This window comes from Apteryx rowi, unplaced genomic scaffold (genome assembly GCF_003343035.1).
Source record: "Apteryx rowi isolate R43461 unplaced genomic scaffold, aptRow1 scaffold_22, whole genome shotgun sequence".
In the NCBI taxonomy this organism is placed as follows: domain Eukaryota; kingdom Metazoa; phylum Chordata; class Aves; order Apterygiformes; family Apterygidae; genus Apteryx; species Apteryx rowi.
The window spans coordinates 5,002,225-5,022,934 of record NW_020448530.1 but is presented as its reverse complement, the minus strand read 5'-3'; the positions used below and the strand labels follow the sequence as shown (position 1 = coordinate 5,022,934).

The window sequence follows — 20,710 nt, the reverse complement described above, 5'->3', positions numbered from 1 at the left end:
CTACTGTTTAAAATGAATAGTGAGTTAGCCTCATTTCACACATGCACAAATGACTATTCAACAGGCAATACGGCAGAGAATTAGACCTAACATTTTTACTGTGTATGGAAGATTTAGTCAGCAATCTGCAGCAAAGTCAGCAATATGGTTGGGATTCATCTAGCCTAATTTTAGACACTTACAGCTCAGCTCATTACTGGAGGTTCCCTTTTTAGTCAATTAAGAGAAACAGGCATTTCTGGAGCAAAACCGATCTAGCCTGTTTTAGGTAACTTTTTTAAGATGAGATGAATCTTGCCATATACTCCTGAAGGGAGTTTAAGTCAAGCAGCTCACATAGAGATGTCTATGTTGTAAGGTAGCCAAAACAATTCTGCCCTGCCAGCAAATGCTTGAAAGGCCCGATTTTGGAAGACTTTTTTTAATAACCTCAAACACACCTGTATACGTGTGTACGTGTGTATACACATATATGTATATATTATTAGGTACACATTTATACACATACATATTGCAAATACACCAAATTCACGAAAGTTAAGCTAGTGGGTTGAATTCCCATATTCAAAACCTATTTCTTTGTTACCTGCACATGGGGTATTTCTTCAGATAGGTCTGACACATATATATTCTATGACCTGTATACTCAGCTGCCAAGATCTATCAATAGTACATACCAGCATTATGGCTGAAAAGCATATGGGGATGCATTTGTATACAAATAGCTATACTGAGCAGAAAGCCTACCCTCAAAACACAGCTCAAACTATCCCAAAGGAAACACAAAACCATCTAATGTACAAAGAGGATTAATTGTGACCAAGCCCCAGAGGGTTTCTTATCCCAGCCATGTCTGCGTGACCTATCCATGACATCTGCAAGACTGCTGGAAWGTTCATTTAAACATATAAACATGCTTAAATATGTAACACCATAATACTGCTTGACTGTTGAGAAACAAACTGTGAGAACGATCTGTCACAACCCCCAGTGTGGACAACTATTGCCAAAGATCTGTTTATTTTGACAGAATAAGGTGACGTGGGAAATGGGGCATATAACCAGCACTGAACTAGTGAATTGCAGCAATAAACCTCTGATGCTGATTATCCTTCCCAGTCATCAGTGTAGCAACAGACTTCAAAATTACAAGCAAGCTCATGACATAAATTTGGGAGCTGGATGTCAAGGACATTGGTGCGGGAATTTAATGTGAGCTAGCAGACAAATACTTTGCAAAATTGTCTTTCTTGCTTGACTTGGCAGACACTTCTGAGATGGTGCAACAGCGYTTCCTGATCCCCTCCCCACCTTTAAATCAAATTCCTTTTATTTCAATAAGGGTGAATATAATATTAAAAACAAACACATATTTTAACAACCATAATCTTAACAGAGTACATCAAAAAGAGCTGTCTTCCATTTGTATCTCTAGTAATAGCAACCATTTCTTGGCAACACTGCCATTTATTTTTTGGGCGAGTTGCAAGTTAAGAGGCTCTGTTTGCCTGTCATGAAAATATCACCATCATGCTGTATGCTAAATTCTTTCATTTATCCAGGGACATGCCAGGTGCTGTTTTTATTTGTACTGTATTTATTACATTCCAGAATGATTTAGTGTTGCCTACTTTGGGGAGGATGAAACAAGAGATTCTGTTTCAATGCAGGATTGGGGCCATGTTCTGCAACACCAATGACTTGGACATCTTGCAGATGGTGTTTACAAGTTGTGTTCAACCTTGTCAGCCTTAAAATCCAATGTATCTCTGTTTCTGCAAGTTTGCCAGTCAGTGCTAAAGCTGCCAGGAGATTATAACTGGAAGATTTTGGCACCTTTCTAAATCATCCCTSATGTTCTCCTCCTGTAACGAAGAAGTTTGGCTCATGTGCTGAGCTTGCCGAGAGCAACAGTAATAGCTCTCACACAGTTTTTTGTTTGTTTTTGGTTTTYTAAGGAGTATTTTGGGAATAGAGTAGAGTAACTTCATCTCAAAACTTGTGGAGAAATGTTCAGGTTAACGCAGTCATTAGCAACTTTCCATCAGTCTGTTGTTCACTCCAACAACCTGCATCTGCCAAGCTTGCAGTAGCACTCCAGGATCCACTGCACACCTCATTAAAGGGCACCTCATTATGTATCTAAGGCCATTAAAAAGTATACACAAAGCCTAATACAGATCATCATCTGTAATTGAGGACAAACAGTTCTTTAAAAAAATCTCTGGAATTTTTGCAATTTTATAGCCCTTTTGCTTCTAATAGTCTTTTTTCAACTGTTGCAGCATTGAAAAAAACTCCTTTTCCCTCTTTGTCAGAAATGGTGTGTAGGTGGTCTGCTTTCAGCAGTTTTAATGGATTGCTCTGACTGGGAATTGTTCTTTCTGAATTCTTTATAGCTTCTGCAGCTTCTCATAACTCTGAAACATATTTATTTCTTATGCGGAAGAAAGTAATGGAAAGCAGAACATATGTATTCTTCTTGCTCATTCACTTCCCTTTGGTGCTGCCAATCAACGTTAGAGTGGAACCAGCCTAAAATTTCAGAGGGAGCTTTGGTTTCCCAAAAACCTAGCTCCAAGTTACTCGGCAGATCTAGGTCAATCTTCTTTTTAGATAAAAAAAAAATTTTTGAAAATAGAAATAATTCCCTTTTATGTTTTATTTTTGAAAATCCCAGAGGTTTAAATAACTGACATCAAACATTCTCATTGTATCGGGATGGCACATTTTGTCAGAATGTCACACCAAGTTTTTGTGTTTTACTTTATCAGTAAAAAGCAGTTCCAGATCTTAAACCAAATTAAAAGCAAATTGAAATAGAAGTTATCCAACCAGTTTAAATTGCTGACTTCCTGAAAACATTTGACAAGATCTTTCTGTCACCATATTGTGTCTCAAGTTCTGTAGTTATGTACCTGAACATTTTTATGAATAACTTTCAGAAGTTTTTCTGTAGAAAACAATGCATTTGGGGGGAGGGATTTGCCCCAAACATCTTGTCAACCATTTTGCTAATGTTTTTGAGCTTTGACTGTGGGGKTTTTTTTCCAGCTACATATATTCTGTTTCATTCTGTTAATAGAAATGGTTTTTTTTTCCTCTGATGGAATCCTGGGGCAGGACAGTTTTAAGAAACCCTTACATTCAATAATGCCTTGTCTTATCCCTGACCAACCTGTAATGTTTTTATTAAATACCATGTTAGATTAATTTCTAATCTGTATCGTTCTATATGAGCTAATGGCAGGAAGGGGGAAGAGGACAAGAATAAAAGTTCTGTCTCTGCTTACAACCACCCTTGAAGAGATTTTCCCCACTGTCTTAATTACCAATTGTCCAGATGAAAAAGACCTTTAGAAAGTCATAAACTAAAGTCTTGGTGTAACTGGGAGGACATCGTCCATCCAAAGCTTCCTTCAAGCACACTTCCAGTCTGGATTCCGAGCCCTTTACAGGGTATAAGTTAATTTTCTTTCCTGTGTGAGCTCCGGCTCGGTCAGGTGCTTGCAGGAGGGACAGTCTTTGCTGATTCACCTACAAGTCCCCTGACTCCAGCCCTGGCAAACAGCTGGTAGCTGCAAGCTCACCACYGCAGAGATGACAGCTGTGAAGGGCTTTGCTTTCAGGAAGCGGCCGCTTGCCGCGCTGCAAGCCCAGCTAACCACGAGTCTGCACTGGCAATAAACGTGCGACGGAGAGGAGTCGCCAGTATTCCCAGAGATCGCTCTTACAGGTGTCTCGCTTCATTGTATAAAGCATTCAAAACCCCTCAGGTATTCTGAGAGCAGTAAGGCAGCAAGACATTCCTGCGCGAAATGCAAAAAACACCGTGCTGAGAGCTTTGAGAAACATTGGCATTTACCTAGCACTGTTCTTAATTGTCTTCCCAAAGGAAAATTTGGTTTACCTTCAGAATAAATTCTATAATCTTATCATTTGTTTGATATATATATGTATGTGCATGTTTGTGTGTGTATATGTATATAAATATATATATATATATTTCAGTATTTCTATTTGGGCATATGATTTAATACAACAGCAAATAATGAATGTAACTAATTTCTAACAAATAACTAATTCATATTATGTGCTGCTTTCCAGTTTGCTGAATAGCAATAAAACCTCCAATCTGACAGCACCTAACACTGAAATAAATCTCCACTGGAACTGTAGCCTGGTTATGAAACACACAAACAATCTGTCTGAGCCAAAAGCTATGCAGAAATACTGGAAAAAATTGGCATCCCTTTGTAGTGAATTAAATGTAATAGAAACTTAACATGTAAAATAAGAATGGGTTTAGTCCTGGGAAAACAAAGTGATTTGTAAAGCATAAAAGATCTCTTCAAATTGCGTCATAACTCCAGGAGATTGCACACTCCATTCCTCGCAGCTAGACTTACTAATGTATTTCTCCCACAAAGTATCTTCATATCATTGCACTTGCAAATGCTTGTAAGATCAGCTGAGCTAAAATTGAAGAGAGTTGTGTTTGTCATAAAAGCTAGTGCGCAAATCTACTTTCTATTTTCTTCGTAAACTGAATCCTTTCACTTAAAGGTTTAAGTCTAGAAAACTATAAACTCTACTGGTATTCTATTACAGCTTGGAAGAGCAATATCCTAGATAACAAGAAGGACTGGTTCTTTTTTCCATTTCATTTTTCTAGTGATAATCTTGAACTCTAGCACAACCATTATGATTTACAGGGCAATCAATGCAATCAAATATCCAGGTATACAGACTTAAAAGGAGCAACATCTTCAGGAAATAGGTTGTCAGTATGTAGGCAAAAGAAATTCTAGTAGAAACAAACAGATCCCAGGGTTATATTACCTTGACAGTGAAACTATCTCTTGTGTGGTTTACCTCATGGGATTTTCAAAAGTATCTGAGTGCCTAATTTGCATTCAAAGCTGCCATTCTTTTGAATATATACCTGTAGGTCTTTGCATTTAGATCTTAAGAGCATGGTCCCAAGAGCAAGTCAATTTTGTAGGCTAAAGTAATGCTAATGTGAACCTGAAAAATGTGAAGAGGTGAGCTGAACACCTGTGAGCTGCCATACCACGAGTCTACCACATCTTCCCTTCAACCACCTCCCTAATTAACAGCTATACGGCTAAACAGATTTTATGGACTAAAAGATGTCAATTGCCTCACATTTCAGGAAAAGGCATACCCTCCATTAAAACTAATTAAAAATTAGCCAATACCACTGTCATGTCTCTTAAACAAAAACAAAACAGGACTAAAACTACAGTCATGTCCAAGGACCATATGGCTGCCAAGCCAAGGACCTTATGGTAAGAGTAAGGACTAAGCAGCTGCTACTGGTCCTAAAATGAAACATAATTCAGAAAAAAGAACAACCAACAAATCATTCTAGCTTACACTAGGATTACAGCAAAAAATTGTGATTTAAAAAGGCACTGCTGTATTTAACCACAGAAATAACTGGAAAAAACACTCTTTTGTAAAAATAAACAAATCGTCTGTTGACCTCCTACCTACACTTATCTCTAACTGAAGAAATTTTCGCTGACTCCTTGCTACTTKCCTTATCCTCAGTCCTCATAGAGCTATCACTTGCTCTACGCTATACCACCGACATCTCAGTAGCTTTCTCCCCTCTAGCCCAAGTTTGCTGAGATGTCCAGCATAGGTGACTCATCCATAACCTCCATACAAACAGTGCTCCCTTCTTCTTTGTTTGTGTCTTCCTCCATATCAGCCAAGATCTTTATGCTTCCTAACTCTATAAAGAAACCTGAGACATCAGAGTAGCCTCACTATTATTGCTCACATCTACCACCTCCATAGGCTATGCTTTATGTTGTTTTGAGAAGCCAGTTATCGCTGATCTCCTCTCTGCTAACTCATTTATTGGCACTACCTTAGTGCAATGAATCTCAGGTGGATTTTCAGTTGGTAATGCCATCCTCGCTCACTTCTCTATCTTTCACTTCCTCCTACCATTTATCATTACAGCTGTTAGCCTAATACACCTAGTTTTTCCTCAATGAAACTAGCTCCAACAACCCTCTTGGAAACAATCCAAAATCTGGTAAAATCCCAGCCCACCCCTACTATTTCTGCAAGGGTACTGTAGACTTTCTCTTAATTATCCTTGCCTTACTAACCCTGGCCATAATCTCCCCTAATCTCCTAAGGGACCTGTAAAACTTTACCCCTGCAAACCATCTCTAGTCACTCCTCCAAACCATATCACACTATAACAATACTTTTTATCTATGCTCTATCCCTAACAACCCTGGCAGAGTACTAGCTTTATTATCTTCCATCTTACTTTTATTACTAATCCCAATGCTCCATACATGCAAACAGCATGAAACATCCCAATCACGCTTACAAATCTTCTTCAACTATTAGTAGTAGACCTACTTATCCAGCCTTAATGGGGAACCAGCTGGTTGAATATCCTTTTATTATTTTTAGCCAACTCACCTTGTTATTATACTTCACCCTATTACTTTTTTTTATTCGCTGGGATGCTAGAAAATAAAGAATTAAACACAAAACTGAAAGCATTCTTGTAGATTATAGAATGCATAACATTGGTAAACATAAACCAAAAAGTTAGGACTCATGGACTTCTTAGAGTTTCAGAAGAGAAAGATTTAAACCTTTCCCTTCTGCCCTCAGAGGTGGATTTCCTTTACTAAACTGCCTTTTTTGGCAGAAGACTGCAAACACCCTATTTCAGTAAAGCATGTAACCACTAAAAAGGTGGGCTCCTGTCTTTTTTTGTCTGCTTTTATTACATCAAACTCCCCCAGTTTAACCCTCAAAGATGTGGCCAAGGCATTTATTTTCCTGCATGTAATCACATATTCATCTATTCTCTCATCTTACTTTTCTAAAAATCCTCAACCTACTTCTGACATAAAACAACACTCATCTCCTTATATAACCATACATCTTCCACAATTAGCATCCCAACCCATGCTTTCTTTAAAGCTATGTTATCCCTCTAATCCCATCACCCATAGCCTAACTAGCAAACAAACACTAGAAAACAGGAAGGGTTTTCAAAAATACCCCCAACAATTTCATACTTCATCATGAACAAAATACTAGAAAAAACATTACTCTTACCTAAACCTTACTCCAAAGAGACCTCAAAACACATAATCCCAAAAAACCTCAAAACACATAATCCCCTGTGCCATCCTCCCAGTACTCTCAAGCCAACCATCTCCTGTAACCCACAACCACAGTGACACAAATCCAGACTTCTCCTATGCCTGCCTTCTACCCCATCACTTGTTTAAGCATAAAAAGCACTGAAATCTACCCTCAACTCATCAGTCCCAGTGATTTTCTTTATTACCCAGCTACCTTAATTTCATAAATAGTTCCACAAGAAAAGACCCTGAATAGCTSCTAAATCCATTCTAACTCCCCCAAACACCCCAGCTAGCAGTCAAGAACATTGTACCACCCAATGAATAAGATAATTCTACAGCACAAAAACCGATTGAGTAGCTAAACCCCACCTCAGTTACCCACGTATAACTACCATCTATTCCTCCAATCAACAGTAACACAACAAAGTTATCAATATGGATTAAATGTTTCAGGAAAAGGCTTGGCAACTAATGAAACAGAATAAATAAATCCTACTAACATACCCCCCAGTAAATCAAGAATAAAGCTAAAAATAAAAATGAGACCTCCAAATTAACTAGCATCCCACATCTAAAAAACAATACCAAAGCAAGAACTCCACAGGAAGGAGGAAAAGGATTAGAAGAAATTGCTATTATCCCAGAAATAAAGCATAATATATACTAGTTTCCATTTGCACTCCAACTGAAGCCTGCAGTCTGAACACAGTGATGGTTTTTCAACCACAGAAACTTAAGGGCACCAATCCCTCAACAAAAAAAAAAATTCTCCAACTCCTTTTAACATCTCCATTAACCCCTTTCACATCTGCATGAATACCTAGTATAAATGAATAACCTGTATCCTCTGGGCATATAGCACCTCCTCTTTCTTTAGTTTTGTCTTCCTCTATATTCAGCCAACATCTCTACCATGGCTCCTACTTTTWAAAAGAAACCTAAAATATCATCGTAATTTTACAATCTCTTATTTATAACTGTTTGACAGACAGTTAGCTCCTCCCATGAAGTTAAACTTTGCCTCAAAAAAATAATCTTCACAATCCCCTTTCAACTGACTTCTCAGCTAGAACTATACCAGCTTGGCTGGGGGTAAAAGCATCACCCTTACGTGTTTCTTACCTATCACTTCTTCCTCACGTGTATCACTGCCCCTTGCGGCCAGGCCTGGGCTCTTTTGTAACACTTTCGGTACAAATAATAYAGGTATTGCCACTCGTTGTTAGATAACTGATTCTAAGTTTTTCACTTAGTGCCTGGATTCAGAGCTCCCTCATCAAGAGCTGTGTCTCAGAAGTTACTCTTCATACAAAAATGATTTCTTTCTGAAAGTTTACAAGTGCATATTTAAGTGCAATTATTGTGAATTAAACTTAATTAAAAAAGGATCCTTGAACAATGTTGAACAGCATCTGTTTTGGGAGGGATTTTTCMTATCCAAACCAAATATCTAGTATCTAATTCTAATATCTAGTATGTAATTTCCTTTAGAATTATGCTCCATTGAAATCTTTTGCCTAAACTGTGTTAGAATATTTTTAAGAAGGCAGTTCTTTCTATAGTACTGAAGGCCTCTTCTTTAAGGGCTAGAAAACAATGTATTACTACAAAGAATAGAAATCTGTATTAGACACAGTCTTTTGTATATAGATCTTCTTTGTTACTTATATCTACTGTGTTACACTTGTCACCTCCTGTGTTTTTTAAGTCAGCTCATAACTTTTCAGCAATTGCAGAGCCATTAYGAGAAGGGCTTGGCTCTACTGGTTGCATGCAAGAGAATTAGAAGAACAGCAGAGAGGAGATTTTGAGCCCTGACTGGGACTCAGTAGTCTGAAAGAGAGACAACTAATGGACAGATAAATAGAGATCTATAAAATCACAGAAGTTATGATTAATCTCTGTTATTCACAGTACAAAGTGGGGAAAAATGAAATGATCAGGCAGTAGGTTTTAAACTAATAGAAAATGCTGCTTCTCATCACAGCTTTTTATATTCTGGAACTTTTTGACACGGTGTGCTATGAAAGGCAAAAGCATAAATGAGTGCTAAACAGTTCAGAAAAATTTGTGCAAAACAGGTAAAGGTATATGAAATAGGATGGCCTGGCCTTCTACTAAGAAAATCCTCAAATGAGAAGTATTTCTCAGTACATTCTCTGCTACTTCCATTACTCCTCAGTCATCCTCTACTTTGCCTATGCTGGAGTCTCACTAGTAATGAGACTTTTGATCTGATCCAGGATGACATTTCATTTATTAATACTTGTGAATGTGATGGTAAAAAAAAATAGCTGTTCTTCTATTAAAAACATATGAAGATTGGTTATTCTTTGTAAATGTCAAGAGCAAAAGGCATCACTGTGATCTCACACATCAGAGCCCAGCAACATTTGGGGGTATTTTGTGTTTACTACATTGATTGTTTTCTTTTTTTGGAAGAGAATAAATTTTTGAATCACAACTTGGGGTTAAGGTTGACTCTATAAATTAATAATTTAGAATAAATTACATTTTAGAGATGCTGTAACTTTCTCTGAATCAAGCATTATACCCATAGGCTATTCAGATTTAAGGGTAAGCTCAAAACTCAGTCCTGTTAGGCAAGGAAAACTATACAAGATTGCAGAAAGCAAAACAAAGAAAAAAGCCAGCTGTGCTCACAGCATCAAATTGAAGGGYTGAAGCATAAATTAATCCAACATATATTTAAAAATCAATTCCACGTACTGTGAGATTGCAAACCCCTGGTGCTTTCATCAGAACGACATTGCTTTTGTCTGATATTACTATCAGGTCAGTAGACCCCAGCACTAATTTATTTGCTTGAATTTATAATGACTAAATCCTGACAAAGACTTTTTCATTTTTAAACTTGTCTGCAAGGMCCTGACAGATAAACACACTCTTTCAGTTCCCCGTTTTGTGTGTGGGTGTTAGGCAGCCGAATGCAGATGGTTTGTAAGCATCTAAAGCCATTTGTTTAGCAAACCAAATGCTTGCTTTATTATTTTCAAGTAATCAAAGAGCACCTGCTTATTTCTTGTTCTCAGCTAGTCAGACAGAAACCAGTATTGGAGCTGTAACACTGTCAGCCTGATATTTATAATCCAGGCCACACTCTGAGGATGCTTATGGACAGCTTTGCAGCTTTGGGCACGGGACATTGATAACTAAATATGAATTTGAAAAGCAGTTTCAGCTGAAGATGAGCAGGGCAGCGTCCTTCCCGGGCTGCCAGGTTGCACCCGCGCCATACGTGTGCCGCCCCCACCCAAACCCGTGCAACAGCATTGGCAAAGCCTGCGACAAGTCTCTACTGGTGCAGCTAAAGGACAAAGAAGCAGAGCTGCAATATCCTTCCTCCCCGTAGACCAGGGACTTGCAAGAGCCACAGGCCCATTTCACCGGGTTAGTCTGGTACCAGGGGACCAGCTATGTTTGAGGGCCAGGTCATAAGTCATTCGGTTGCTCATTCATTTTTGATGGTTACACCATTTTTTAAATATCAGAATAACAACAACAACAACAAAATCAAATCCCAATTAATATATTAGTGTTCATTAGTCTTTTTTTCTTTTTTTTTTAACTCAAGCACTCATTCAGGTCCAACTAGGTAGCATTGTAGCTGCCGGAAGCCTTGTCTTTGATTTTGGTGGGACCTATATCAAAGCCTGGGGATTCACGTACTTGGAAAGACTCAGCCAGAGAGCTGATAGGATCACAGACTGGTATGACCTATTACACAACACMCGCTGTATTTGAAAAGTAGCCACTGACATAACTTGAAGATATAGTGCACAGATAAGCTTTAAAAGCAGATTTAAACCCTGCAGTGAGAAATGTTAAATCTTCAATCGGAAAGTTATATCAAAACCTATGCAGCCTCAAACCAGAAGTAACACAGGACTAACAAGGAGGACCAAAAGCCAGATTTCTCTTCCCCGACCCATCAGTGCAAATGAGGATATTTAGCGGAGCTAGGCTGACCTAAATGTGCTGTTAATTTAAGGTACAGGATAACCAAAATAAAGTGCTGCCCTTTTATCTTCATCTATTGCTCACAACAATCTAAGGCTGCCAAATATAGTCAGCTGCAAAATTTTGTCAGAATATAAGTCCTTACTTCATGAGCGGACAGCATAAGAGTCATGAATCTGTGAAGAAACATTTGCGCTAGAATATAACCCTGGGACTCTGCTCCTGCAAAACTGAAGCATGTGCTCAGTTTTATGGGCATGAGTAATTGGATTAAAATTTTTGTGGTTAATTTTCCATAAAATTAAGAACATAAACAAATATTTGTAGAATCACGTTCTTGGTGAAGAAGACAGTGTTATGTTTTGCACTGGAGGAATGCAGTAAATACTTGTGTGTCACGTTCTACATGACTCTCCAATTCAGTTATTACATGAAATACCTGCAAAGGCAGAATACAACACAGAGGCTGAAAAACGCCAGCTTCACACACCTGTGAAAACTCTGGATTGCCCCCTTCCCCAGCAGCTTGTTATACTTACCAATGTTGCAATACTTTCCTACAAAATCTCCTTTGCAATCACATACTATTTTCCCATTGAAGGTAATCATTTTACATTCACCACCATTCAGGCAAGGATTTTGAACACAACCTACAAGCAGAAACTAGAGGTCAAATGGAAGATACAGACTATACAAGAAAAGCAGTCCATTTTAACTTATTTGAGTACACCTYCTCTATGCATGCCTATTTTGAGGAATGTTTTCCCTTTTTACTCATCTCAGACTACAATTGATATAAATTGAAGACAAGAAAGCTATGCTGATTTACACCCACTGAGGCCTGGCTCACTGTTTTTGCTTTTATTGAATAATGTCAGCATAGCTACTAAAAATATTATCAACGAACAGGAGATAAAATGGGGGTGATGATTATTATTACTAGCAGTGGTGATGGTGGTATTAGCATTTCTTTCTGTGCAGATGGCTCTGCTGATTCCACATTTGCCCCTAAACTTCATTAAAATTTACAGTAAGTTATCTAGGAGGGAGCTTGGTCAAGTATTTAGAATCTATGACCAGGAATCATAAAGGAAATATTAAGTTATAATGATTTGTCCAATGCTCCTACAGACTCACAATGTGTCCGAGAAAGCCAGGATTTCTCCATGCTTCATTTTCCAGTTCTGTGAAGTAGGAATTAAAGTGCTTACCTATTTCAAAGGGCTTTTATGCAGCTTACTCAGTACTGCAAGTTACTTGGGAGTCTGGGCAGGATAAAAGTCATAATTAGCTGACAACACAGCCTGGCTGAATAACAAGGTAGCCGTACTGCAGTTCCTATGCAGATGAGGCCTCTCTCTTGCCTCTTCCAGAACAGAGATGCCGTGCTGGCTTCATCAGCTAAACGATCCCTGAAGCACATGGCCTCCAGCTAGGTGACCAGCTGTGCCCAGCACCTGGCAGCCACCAAGCAAGGAGCAGCCTGCAAAGCCTCAGAAACATCACCCTGGCCAGGAATGGGGACGTCAGCCCAAAAGCCACAAGGGTTCAGGGGCAGACGCAGGACAAATGGGATCCTGGAGGTGGGTACAGTGCATATGCTGGGAATTCAGGAGYTGGACAGGCTTAGGAAGAAACCCCAGAGGTGAGATGGCAATTTAAGGAGGTTGTAGGTGTGCAGGGAAAGAGTAGGGCAGGGTATGGCTCGTGGGCATGTTACAGCTCTGGAATACAGCTCATAAGGTCAGAAATTTTGCCACTTCTATCATATAATCTACTGCATATTCTTACATGCTGCAGCTCAGGATCAGTTCCCTGTTGAAGAAAGCAAGTGGGCATGTCCCTAAAATTCAGCTTAAAGTGTTTAATTGCTTCCTCAAATAGGGATCAACATACTGAAGTGATTTCCTGGATCAACATTACTGCTCACACGTGGAAAGGAAAATTAAAATGTTCTCTCTTGTGGGGTACATGAGCTGCAAGAGCAGCATTACTGTGTTAAACACCACGAGGGCTTTGACATCCCTGCTTTCATTTATCCCCACTCCACGCAGGTCGACGGGGTAATACAAAATACTGCCCAGCCAGCATTGCCCCTTACTTTGGTGTTCGATATTCTGGCACTCAATCTGGCCATCCACACACACACACTGCTCCACCACTCCTTGTCGGACTCTTGACCACCTCATGTCCACATCGAAGAACTCATGGAGACTGTCATCAAAACATTTCTCTAAAACACAGTTTAAAAAATAACACAGGCTTTCTGAGGTTATTTCTTGCAAGGGATGGCACCACAATCTCTGACATTCCCTCTTCATCCCTTCGTCTTGTTGAACGGACATATAGTTGCTGGCAGTTGGTGCTTCTCAGACAAGTTAACCACCATGGTGTGGAGGCCCTTAGCCACTGTAGCAGCTGCTCCAAGTACCTCCAGGCAGAGGATTTTCTCCTAAGGTCCTAAGAACATGACAGCATTACCTTACTTAAGCCCTCCTAAAAGTTCACTCAGGAAACACAGGTAATAAAATCAGTGGTGCATACTTKTCCCTCTGCACCACATCTTTTGGACATAATTCTCACAGGTGATGGGCTCTGATGGAGCCAGTGCTTCAGAGCACCAAGACTGAAAAAGGCATGTTTGCACAGGAGAGAAGTCCAAAGCCGCAGAAAAAAAGGCTTCATTAAACAACAGCAAGCACAACTGAAAACCTTCTGTGTAAAAGCCTAATTCCTCTCCTGAAGTGCAGTAAAYTGGGAGTGGCACCGCTGACATCAACTGCTGCAAAACTGGAGGAATAACCCAAGGAGAACCTTTTGGCCTGACACCTCCTTTGGAAATAAATCCACTGAAGGTGGAGGAACTATATAGTTACAAAGCTGGCATCGCAATAAAAATTTTAATGGTCCTATGTGTGCATAAACAAAAGGGACAAGGCGTCACCTGAAATTTTGCTGCCTTTTCATGTCTCCCTGCCCTACCTACTGGATGATATTATTAGTCATTTCCAAACATGTAAGTGATATTTAAATCTTAAAAACAGCAAAGGGAGGGGAAGACGCACTTTGTGCTTCCCATAGTTTAATACCTCTCTGGCTCAGAGCACGCTTGGATTTATAACTGTATAATCAAGCTATTTTCAGCTGTCCTGTCAGTAATGGGTTGTCTGTCATAACCATTTGGAAACCCGCCTACACAAACAGTCGTGCTGCAGTGGTCTCTCCCATCACAACAGCACTACCTTTTCATTAAGCAAACTTTAATAAGCTCTACTTATGCATAGTATTTCATGTTGCAACATCTCATGGAAGAAGATACTCACTCATCTCACAGTCCTTTCCCGTGAATTCCTCTGGACAGGCACAGTGGTACATCCRATGGCCATGAGCGAAGGAACAGGTCCCACCGTTTTGGCAAGGGTTGTTTGCACAGTGATCTAGAAATGCCACATAAGAAGTCAGCATTAATAACAGCCAGATAAGCCACACTGTGTTGTTTTAGGCGTCAGCTTGGTTACATTAACCATTTTGGTTCGATGCACTGTCATTTTAATGCCACCTATTAATCTAACTAGAACAATGTTTATCCAAACAATTTAACTTGTTTTTGTTTTAAGCTGCATGGCAACTATATTTACCCAGCTTTCTATAACCATATAGTAAATCACCGAGCTGAACCTTTTCCCCCAGAATAACTTGTCCAAAGCTGGTGGGTTCAGGGAGGCATGAGGTTGCCAGGGCTGCCAGTACCATCAGAAAGGAGATGGGAGGAATGCCCACGAGATGGAGCTGTGCCTTTGCACTGGGGAGGGGAGGCTGGAGTGCTTCTTTCACCCACACTGCTGGCCTGCATATTTCGCATTTCATCAGAAACGACTGGGATTAGGCATCTCTCTTTCAAATGACACAAAGGGCAATTCCTTACAGAAAAGATATTGCTATGGATTTTTGGATTATTTCTAAAATGAATGGACAGTTGAATAAAGCCAAAAGTTTTGAAGAAAAAGGACACAGCTAAATAAGTCAGACCAAACAAGATTAAACTGGACCAGTCCAGTATATCTCCACCTTTTTAAAGGAATTTTCTAAATCATGGGAAAACTGAGTGGGAGAGGAAGGGGGTTGCCAGGACTACTCTCTCATCCCTGTTGGAAGCTTAGCAACGCGCAATGTAAAAGTTGTAAGAGCCTTGGTGTTGGACAGTGTCATGAGGTATATCTCCCCTGACATCACATTTACACCTGCTGAAGAGCTGGCCCAACAGCTTGCCTGCATTTGAATCCTCTTTTTTAATGCTAGTCAAACCCTGCAGGGGGAACTGCAGAGTTATTAAAATCAGGTGCTCCTTCAGCTAGACAGTGTGTTGCTACGCATAGTGCGTAACCTATAAAAACACGGACACACACACACACACACACACACACAAAGCTGAAGCAGAGCACTTCAGGCTCATTCCTGAACTTTGCTACAGCAGTGTAAATGTGAAGGTCCCTCTGCAGAGACCAAAATATTTGCTTCAGAATACAGTGGTGTAATTGATATCAAATACCAGTCCTGGGTGTATTCACAGGTAGTTTCACTGCAGGATAACATCAAAGAAGAGCATGTAAAGGCAGTGACTATTCTACTGCTCCTGCCACTTGATAGTTATGAAATTTTTAATGCTGTAATGTTTCCTCAAAGGCAAATTCTGTATTCCTTATCTCTGTCACATTCAAACCATGACTTGTTCTTCAGGCCATCTTCCAGTACAGTAGCAGTCAGGTCATTTTTTGTGCCCGCACTAAATCCACAGAGCGCACTGTCAGTCCTTCCTTTCTGTTCCCATTGGAGTCCCCCATTGCATCCATTCACTATTCCTCCTGGCACCGGCAGCCAGGCTGATTCACCTATGGCTGCAAATGCCTCCGAGATGTCTCCCTAAGCACATTGCATCTCCCTGTAGGGACTCCTGCCCTCAGTTAGCAGTCCCACTGACCTGCAGAGTGCCATGTTTCTGCCTTCTCAGACAACATCTAAAGCCGCCCAGCAGTAACTCCCCACCTCCAAAGGAAAAACACTTGGAGCTTGCTAACAGTCGCTTTGACTGCAGCTTCACCTCTCTGAGGCTCTGCCAAAGAAGCAGTGAGCTTGTCTCGCCTTTCTAACCACATTTTCCCACCATAGCTTTCTACTTCTGCCACACACCTTCCCCAGAACTGAGCCTGCTCTTCCCCAGTCACTCCTGGGATGATGCTCTTCTGTCTGCATGTGCAGCCCACACCYGTCTAGTTCTTCTTTCCATATCAGTCCAAGCATCCCTTGAAAAAACTTGCTACTGGCACTTTCCTCACAAGTCACGAGGCTCATCACAGCATCACAGAATGGTTGAGGTTGGAAGGGACCTCTGGAGATCATTTAGTCCAACCCCCCTGCTCAAGCAGGGTCACCTAGAGCACGTTGCACAGGATGGCGTCCAGGTGGGTTTTGAATATCTCCAGAGAAGGAGACTCCACAACCTCTCTGGGCAACCTGTGCCAGTGCTCTGTCACCCTCACAGTGAAAAAGTTTTTCCTCATGTTCAGATGGAAGTGTCTGTGTTTCAGTTTGTGCCCATTGCCTCGCGTCCTGTCACTGGGCACCACTGAAAAGAGTCTGGTCCCATCCTCTCGACACCCTCCCTTCAGATACTTGTACATGTTAATAAGATCTCCTCTCAGCCTTCTCTTCTCCAGGCTAAACAGGCCMAGCTCTCTCAGCCTTTCCTCATAAGAGAGATGYTCCARTCCCCTAATCATCTTTGTAGCCCTTYGCTGGACTTGCTCCAGTAGTGCCACATCCCTCTTGTACTGGGGAGCCCAGAACTGGACGCAGTACTCCAGATGTGGCCTCACCAGGGCTGAGYAGARGGGGAGRATCRCCTCCCTCGACCTGCTGGCAACRCTCTTCCTGATGCACCCCAGGAKMCCATTGGCCTTCTTGGCCACAAGGSCACATTGCTGCCTCATGCTTAACTTGGTGTCCACCAGCACTCCCAGGTCTTTCTCAGCAGAGCTGCTCTCCAGCAGGTCAGCCCCCAACCTGTACTGGTGCAGGGGGTTATTCCTTCCTAGGTGCAGGACCCTGCACTTGCCTTTGTTGAACTTCATGAGGTTCCTCTCCGCCCACCTCTCCAGCCTGTCCAGGTCTCTCTGAATGGCAGCACAGCCCTCTGGTGTATCGGCCAMTCCTCCCAGTTTKGTATCGTCAGCAAACTTGCTGAGGGTGCACTCTGTCCCTTCATCCAGGTCACTGATGAAGAAGTTGAACAAGACTGGACCCAGTACTGACCCCTGGGGGACACCGCTAGCTACAGGCCTCCAACTAGACTCTGTGCCACTGATCACAACCCTCTGAGCTCTGCCATTCAGCCAGTTCTCAATCCACCTCACTGTCCACTCATCTAGCCCACACTTCCTGAGCTTGTCTATGAGGATGTTATGGGAGACAGTGTCAAAAGCCCTGCTGAAGTCAAGGTAGACAACATCCACTGCTCTCCCCTCATCTACCCAGCCAGTCATTCCATCATAGACGGCTATCAGATTGGTTAGGCATGATTTCCCCTTGGTGAAGCCATGCTGACTACTCCTGATCACCTTCTTGTCCTCCACATGCTTGGAGATGGCCTCCAGGATGAGCTGCTCCATCACCTTTCCAGGGATGCAGGTGAGGCTGACTGGCCTGTAGTTCCCCAGGTCCTCCTTCTTGCCCTTTTTGAAGACTGGAGTGACATTGGCTTTCTTCCAGTCTTCAGGCACCTCTCCTGTTCTCCATGACCTTTCAAAGATGATGGAGAGTGGCTTAGCAATAACATCCGCCAGCTCCCTCAGCACTCGTGGGTGCATCCCATCGGGGCCCGTGGATTTGTGGGTGTCAAGTTTGCTTAAATGATCTCTAACCTGATCCTCCCCAACCAAGGGCCTCATATGGGCCTCCCCGGGTTTTTGGCCATTTGCCCAAGATTTCCAGACCCTCAGCAGCCCTGTCAGAGCAGTAGTCTTAAAGGACTGCCCAAAAGCTGGAAGTCCCGCAGATAGGGGCATTTAAGCCTAAGCGTACATACATCAGCCGTGCACAGCCCAGCTGGCCCATGCATGCCAAGGGGCTCCAAGGCAGCCCAGGCTCCCAGCCTGCCCACACGTGGTGAGTCTGTGCCCCTCAGGTCCCCCCAGACTCCCCGCGGGTGCTGGCCCCGGGTGCGGCAGTGGTCCCGCATCAGTTCCTGCACCAGCACTCCTTGGGGATTTCCAGGGCACAGGGTGGAGGATCCTGCTGAAACCTGAATAAATATCCACCGAAGGCAGCGATAAAGCTCCTGCTGCTTCAGTGGGCTTTGAACATGTACTTCGGCATGTGATTACTGTGAACTCTGGCTCTGCAAAGTGCAGTACTAACATCTCCATTCAGCGGAGCTTTTGTACATGAGCTTAACTTTATCCTGAAGCTAAAGGCTTTTTGGTTAAACTTTCTCTGGAAGTTGGCAGAGGTGTTTTTCTGGATCAGTGCCTTAAACACTTGCTCAACATTAATTTATAAGCAGCTCCAATGATTTCAAGTAGATTTCTCAGGTACACATGATAGTCTGAGTCTGGAGAGAGTCTATGCTTCAGCCTTCGCTCTCCAGCAGTTCCTTTTCCCTCCCTGGTGTATACACTCCTCACCAACCTTTCACAGCCAAACAATACTTTCTCCCCTGTCAAAATATTTTTTTTCTTGTTTTCCAAGTGTCCGAGATTCCCTCAAGAACATCGTGTTTCAGTGCTTTTTTTTTTTCACAATAAAATCATATATTTGTCAGGTTTAAAAAAATCAGCATTGTTTTGTCTGACTGCTTCTTCCTTCTCAGCTGTCTTCTTTTGCCACTCCTTCCTTTTGCCCTCACCATACACCTTTTCTCTTTAAGTTATGGCTGATGTTCTGTCCAATACTTTCCAAGTCAAAATATAGTGTCTGCTGCTTAAAAAAATAAATGGGCCTATATTTATAAATAAATAAACAGCTAAAGACTTTTTTTTAATTTTACAAAATTCTTAATACTAGTAGAAATAAAGTAACAGCTGGCAGTGATCTGTTCCCTCTACCCCAGCCTTCTTACTCTTTCCTTTCCTCTCTCTTGCATGTATAACTCTTTCTGCCACATGCAAGAGAGCAAGACAGCAGCGAGGGTGAGCCCTCACTTGGGAATTTGCAGGGGCTAAGGGAATCCCTCACTTTAAAGTAGATGCTAAATTAAACCACTGAATGTCCCCAGCCAGTCACTAGAATCAATGCCACGCARTATGAAACTTCAGTGAAGCTTCCCATGGGAAATTTGACAATAATACAGATTTTGGCAGCACGCAAGTGAAGCTGATAGCTCCTGCTGGCAGACCCTCCGGGTGGTGGTGTGTTGACGGAGATAACCCTTGGCTGTTTCCCTAGCAGGAGCCCAGAGCCAGCTCCAGCTGCAAGGCAGGGTGGGAGAGGTGGCACTTTGGCTATAGAGAACTTCAGAGCTCCCAAAATGGATGGGCAAGCGGAAAGCCAAAGAGGTGGRAGCCGAGAGGAGGTGCAGCGGACAGAAAGCCCTGAAGAGCCAGGCTGCGGCAAGCTGCAGGAGACTTCAGCTGTGTGGGATAAGGCCAAAGTGCACCAACATGCCACATCTATAAAGTTTAGCAGAGGATGAAATGCTTATGTGTGTGTGTGGGGGGGGGGGGTTGTTTTTAAAACCATCCTAGTAAATGCTATGGTTGGTAACAGGCAAGAATGAGCTGGAAAATCCAAAAAGGCTTGTACATGGCCCACCAGCTTCAGAGGGCAGGAGACAGCCGTGCACGGGGCTGGCATGGCCACRGTGGTGGGGAAGGAAGCACAGACGTGGCACAAGGCACCCCCTGGCCAGGCATGCGGAGAAGCAGAGGATCCCAGYGAATCTATCCCTTAGAGGGACCCAGAGACACATGCTGTGGGACAGCTCACATGTGGGCACAACTCCTCAGCTTCACTGGGAAGTCCTGGAGAAGMAGATAATGGGTTTGGAGAGAAACCCACCCGGGCCAAATGGACTGTCTTGGGTCCCAAAAGCGATGCAAGTCGTGTAAGCTTAACTAGGTGCCTGTGTGGACACTGTGCTCATGTGACTGCTGTGCATTAGCCCTGTGTTTTCCTGCATAGAGGAGCAGCAGGTAGTGCTGGGATGGTTTGCATCTCTTCATGGCAATGGAGAAACAGCACAACAGAAACCCAACCTGAAGGACTAAAGTGGGAAATGAAAAGGGCCTGGAAAATCTTTGCTTTCTTAGGAGGGGGAAAATGAAAACAGTAAGGATGTAACAGAAGGGAGAGAGACAAGGGTGAGGCAGGAGCCCTCCTGTTAATCAACCACCTGGACAGTGGTCCTGGGGGATCAAAGCAGTCACTAGTTACTGCTTCCAACATTTCAGTCTCTGGGAGGACACTCATTAATAAGTAAGTGAAACCCTCATAACTTGATTCTTTTGAGTGCAAACTGTCCATAAAGTCTATGTCTGTGTTTGACATGCTTGCATTACAAAGACACTTACATTGCTACT

At 42.1% G+C, this 20,710-nt stretch overlaps 1 protein-coding gene across 1 annotated transcript in view; it reads right to left on the bottom strand.

Moving 5' to 3' along the window:
* Nucleotides 1-20,710, bottom strand: part of HGFAC (HGF activator) — a 45,729-nt gene that overhangs the window by 12,990 nt on the left and 12,029 nt on the right. The window contains exons 5-7 of the mRNA XM_026064556.1: nt 14,462-14,575; nt 13,240-13,371; nt 11,678-11,788 (exon numbers count right to left, since the gene is read on the bottom strand). Coding sequence (XP_025920341.1) covers nt 11,678-11,788; nt 13,240-13,371; nt 14,462-14,575 — 357 coding nt within the window. The remainder of the gene's footprint in view (nt 1-11,677; nt 11,789-13,239; nt 13,372-14,461; nt 14,576-20,710) is intronic.